Source organism: Amblyomma mixtum, chromosome 2, assembly GCF_055824585.1.
Source record: "Amblyomma mixtum isolate Tamu chromosome 2, ASM5582458v1, whole genome shotgun sequence".
NCBI classification, from domain to species: Eukaryota; Metazoa; Arthropoda; class Arachnida; order Ixodida; family Ixodidae; genus Amblyomma; species Amblyomma mixtum.
The window spans coordinates 11,799,743-11,804,678 of record NC_143013.1 but is presented as its reverse complement, the minus strand read 5'-3'; the positions used below and the strand labels follow the sequence as shown (position 1 = coordinate 11,804,678).

The following is a 4,936-nucleotide window of genomic DNA, read 5'->3' as shown; positions in this document are numbered from 1 at the left end:
AAGTTGTGCAGCTTTCCTTCAATATGGCTGTGCTAGATGGATGCTAGTGACTGGACCCGAGCTGCTGCTTTGCTGCACAACGTGCTTCAATATTATTTATATGATTTGCTTTCGGTAAATATGTTATACGCTTCTTCTGCGTCCTTTGCTCGCGTATAGCATATCAGCAGAGTTGAAGCTACGAATGCAAGGCACTGTCTTATCGCAGGCACTGGAGGGTATCGCATGGCGCTTGTACTTTCGAGTTCACTACGAAAAAAAAAAAAAAAAAACTCTGAGGCAGGGATTATAAAAGTGTTTCGCATTATTCACATAGCATATTAGTTTTTTTTTGCAAAAACGTTGGCATAACTGCAGGGGAACATTTCGACGTGTGGTTGTCTGGCCAGGCTGCCAGATAACCACACACTTAAACAAGGCTGCCAGTGGCTGCCTTGTTCAAGCGTACTTGAGTATAATAATTACCTAATACGTTATGATTAGTTCTGTGATTGATTTATTCAAGACCATGTGGATCAAATAGAATAATACGCGCTGTATAACTCTGCCACAACGTAATAAGGGAGTAATTATACTCATTGACATCCACCCGAACGCAGCCATACGGCTACAAAGGAAAGCTATACAGCTTTCTCAGAAACTTCGTAGTTAAAGAAAAATTCGTCCTATAGTCCGGGGTAGTCCCGGGTAGTCCCCGGACTATAGGACGAATTTTTCTTTAACTACGAAGTTTCTGAGAAAGCTGTATAGCTTTCCTTTGTAGCCGTATGGCTGCGTTCGGGTGGATGTCAATGAGTAATTACTCCCTTATTACAAATCTACTCCACCTTGGGGGATTCCCCTAAACATTTGACCAACTCTGCCACAACGACTTCAGGGATCCGTCAAGGCCTCCTAGACGACTAACGCATATACCTTTTCTCTCTCTTGCGATATCCGAGGTCCGGTGCTTTTTACGGTTTTCGCAAGCCTGCGACCCTTCCTGTATTCTTCCCAACGCGCCGCGCTTGCGAGTCCTGCTCCTCGAACGCTGAGTGAAGTTTTCTGGTCACATCTGGGCTGAAGGGTCGGTCGTGGGGCCCTTATTTTGCAAATGGAAGCCACTAGAAGAGCGTTACCTTAGCTAGGCCTGTTCTCTAACCATAAACGGCGCCACTGCCGTCTGGTGTCTCTGTCATTGTGAGCACTTGCGATGTTAGAGGTTACGTTGGTTTTCAAACTCCTATTTGTTGTTTTAGGCCTTTTAATATTTACCACAATTATTATTTGCAACAGAGTTACATCCTGCTACCTTACTTTTTAAAGCTAGCGGAAATCGCTGATCAGTGGCAGTAGACAGTCCTGCAAAATCTTCATTTTTCTGCGTCTAAGGTATACAACTGCCTTGGGGCATTTTTGTTTCATGCAGAAATTTTGTTGTTGCGTGAGCGTGCTCCGCTCTCCTGCAGAACGCAATAACAGATTAAATTGGAGGTCACGTACGAGCGACATAACAGATGGACTTACGAATTCCGCCGGGGAACTCGGACCGCCGCAAAACTTTTCCCGCGCATTGTTTCTCTGTATCTGCCTTTGATACGTGAAAGCCATTTTTCGCATTCATTTCACTTGTCTTCGTTTTTCACCAGTCATTCTCCTGCGCGTCCAGGCACCGCCGAGCTCCGAAGCAACAGCCGCGGTGCGCCCCATAGTGAAGATAATGCTTCCCGTCATCCTGGCAGCAGTGGGATCGGCTCTGGCATTCCTATGCGTGATAATGCTCGTCAAATTCATGCAGCCTAAGCCCTCTGTAGGTGTATGCAGGAAGCCGGGCTGCCTTCAGCACGTTCAAGAGCTGAAGAACGCCATGGACAGAACAGTCAAACCGTGTGTCGACTTCTACAGATTCGTGTGCGGGTCCTGGAAGCCCGTCGGAGTGGAGCGCTCAATGATCGAGCGGATATTCGCCAATTCTCGTGACGTTGCCGTCGGGGAGCTCGAGGGAGATCCCAAGGAGACCCCAGTCCCATTAGCGGCACAGTATTTCCAAAGCTGCATGGCTAACCGCTCCAGCGATTCGATTCAGAGCGAGATTAAGAAATTCAAGAGCTTCAAGAGTGGCCTGGGCCTCACCTGGCCCGAAAAGTGGCCGGAGAGCGGCGAGACTCATGTGCCCCCACTGAAGATCCTGCTCAACTTGACGGTCAACTGGAATATTAACTTGATCTTCAAAGTGCGAGGAGTGCCCGCCTACCAGAACCGGCCCAAGCTGCTTAACATCAGGCGCGGTGACTGGAAGCCCTCGTGGACAAACCCGACGGATGAAGAGTTCGTCAAACTGGTCCAAGATGAATGCGACTACCTAGGAGTGCCTCCGCCAGGCGATCTATTGGAGTTGAAAAGGCACACCCAGACCATTATCAGCGAAACGGTGACGTTCACTCCGGACACCAGGGACGAACAGAAACTGACATTGAAAGAAATTGACCAGCAAACGCCATCTCAAAGGGATCGCTGGTTGGAATACCTGAACGATATTTTCCACATCGGGTACACCTCGGTGTGGAACAGAGACGATATTGTGCTAATCGAACACCCGGCCATAATTGCCAATCTACAGCGTTTGCTAGAAAACGTGCCTGAAGCCTCGTTACGAATCGGCCTTTCCTGGATGTTCGTTCGCAAGTACTTGTGGGCTGTCATCGGGAAGCCGGAGATTCGTAAGAAGGGCGACGCGAGTGAACTCCAGACCTTCAGAAAGCAAACCTGCTTGGCACACGTGGAGACAACGTTTGGTTTGCTCGTGTCGGCCAGGCACATCCACGAGCGGTTCAACAAGACACTGCGCGATACGATAGTCGACTTGTTCGACATGGTGCGAGAGCAGATAAAAATCAGGTTCGCAAACTCCTCGTGGATCGATGCCATCGTCAAGAAAAAGTCGTATGGAAAGCTGGGAGGCATCTGGAAAAGCGTGTTGCCCGACAGCCGCTTCTTTTCCAAGTACACCCTGGCTGGTCTGTACAAGAACTTCCCAGAGCTGGGTGACTCGTTCATGGACAACGTCGTTAACGTTGCCAAGGAGTTCCGGAAGACCATGGCTAGCGACGACTACTTCAGCATATACTCGAAACGTCTGGGCATCGGTGGTGTGTCCAGCCGTTACAGCTACTACTATAACAGCGTGTCCATGGACGTCGGCGCCCTGGAACCTCCGTTGCTCTACGTTGACGGCTCGTTCGCCATGACGTACGGCTCCCTGGGAACGATCTTGGCGGCTTCTATGGTGCGGGCGTTCGACGAACACGGCGTCGGTTACAACGACAAGGGAGAAGACGACCCCTGGTGGAGCGCAGGGCTCGAGGAATACGACAAACGCGTCAAGTGCAACGTAGGCGGCGCCCCGCCGGAACCGAGCACGCCATCTACCGGAAACAGCAGCACCACCTCGCCTTCGCCCCCGTTGAAGGCGAAACCGTTCGTGAACCCATTGTTCTGGAGAGTGCTGGCCATAGACGCCTCGTTTGAGGCGTACCGCCACGCTGTGAGGATGGAGCATAAGGTAGACGTGCACCCGCTAGATGGACTCGAGGCTTACACTGACGACCAAGTGTTCTTCATGACGTACTGCCTCATCACTTGCGCCGTGGATGGAAACGGCGACGAGTGCAATGTGCCCCTGCGTCACTTGCACAAGTTCTCCGCCACCTTTAAATGCACTCCTAAGGACGCTATGAACCCAAAGGAGAAGTGTACTTTCTTTGACTGACCTCGCGTCCCTTATCTCTGTGTTTGTACGTATTTAGCTTTCACCCCGTCTTCTAGTCTGCGTCTGTTTTTACACTAACTGTTCTCCTTACATACGTCGCTATTTTCTTTTTTCATTTGCTTCACGTCCGCAGCTCGCTTGGATGCGAGAACGTTCCCCGTCAATGCGTGTACTTACTGGGAATGTCGGACCTGTTCTGCTCTTTCACCATTGTGCACGTGTGCGCGGGTTAGTACGACGACACTGTGTGCATGCTTGAGCTTTAAAGGACTGATACTGTCTTGATTTGTTGCAGAACTTTGATTTTTTACGCCTTAAATCGGGTAATCGTTTTCAATGCTATGCAACGCTGGAAGTTTCGAATGTGTTCCGCCAAGTTTCAGCCTACAGACTTGCGATCGATGAGTTACAGAGCGAACACCTTGTCCTATTTACTAGGCTTTAGTTTATCATATGTCCTTGATAATATGATATTTAGTTTTTGTGCTGCCACTTTTATTTCACTGCACATCACAGGAATTCGCTTTTCAGTGGACCATTTTTTCTTGAAAGTGAAACATGCCAGCGGCCATCTAGCGCCAGGCATCTTTTATACTCTGCGTTGTAATGCCGCTCAGTATTCCAGCTCACAATTCTCGTACTTGTCAAAGCTACCTCCACGGAGTTTCAAACTCAGGAAGCGCTGTGGATGCCAACCTAAACAAGACTGAGTTCGAAACCAGAATGACCGCTTTTTTTAGTGACTCAACACCATAACGCGCCTACATGCCGCACTTGGCTTTAGGTGTTAAGTCTACCTCTTCTTAATTAAAGCTGCCCTCTTCCGGAAGCGTGTGCGTTACTTCTTGCCCGCCGGTTAGAAATTGTAGAATCAAGGAATGACTCCATAAACGGACTAAACGGCGATATTAAGGCAGAAAGACGGGGTAACATTAATGGCTGGTTATTGTAGGTCATAGTTAACGAGTCAGGGACAGATGCCTCAAATTTCGTGTTTATGGCCTATGTATAGTATCAAGCTCGGCCCACAGAAGCACAAATGCAAAAACAAGCCAGCTTCGGTCTTCTCTTGCCATTATCCTATGGTAACCTTCCGATACTTGACCGCCAGCGTTTTATACAAAAGTCTCCGCCCCGCCGCGGTGGCTCAGTGGTTATGGTGCTCGGCTGCTGACCCGAAAGACGCGG

The 4,936-nt window shown here is 49.3% G+C and overlaps 1 protein-coding gene across 1 annotated transcript; it reads left to right on the top strand.

The window, feature by feature from the left end:
* Nucleotides 1–1,708: 1,708 nt before the first annotated feature.
* LOC149358430 (neprilysin-1-like) lies at nucleotides 1,709–3,795 on the top strand. Its single transcript, XM_089568838.1, has one exon. The coding sequence runs from the start codon at nucleotides 1,757–1,759 to the stop codon at nucleotides 3,746–3,748; it is 1,992 nt and encodes a 663-aa protein (XP_089424964.1). The 5' UTR covers nucleotides 1,709–1,756; the 3' UTR covers nucleotides 3,749–3,795.
* Nucleotides 3,796–4,936: the final 1,141 nt, after the last annotated feature.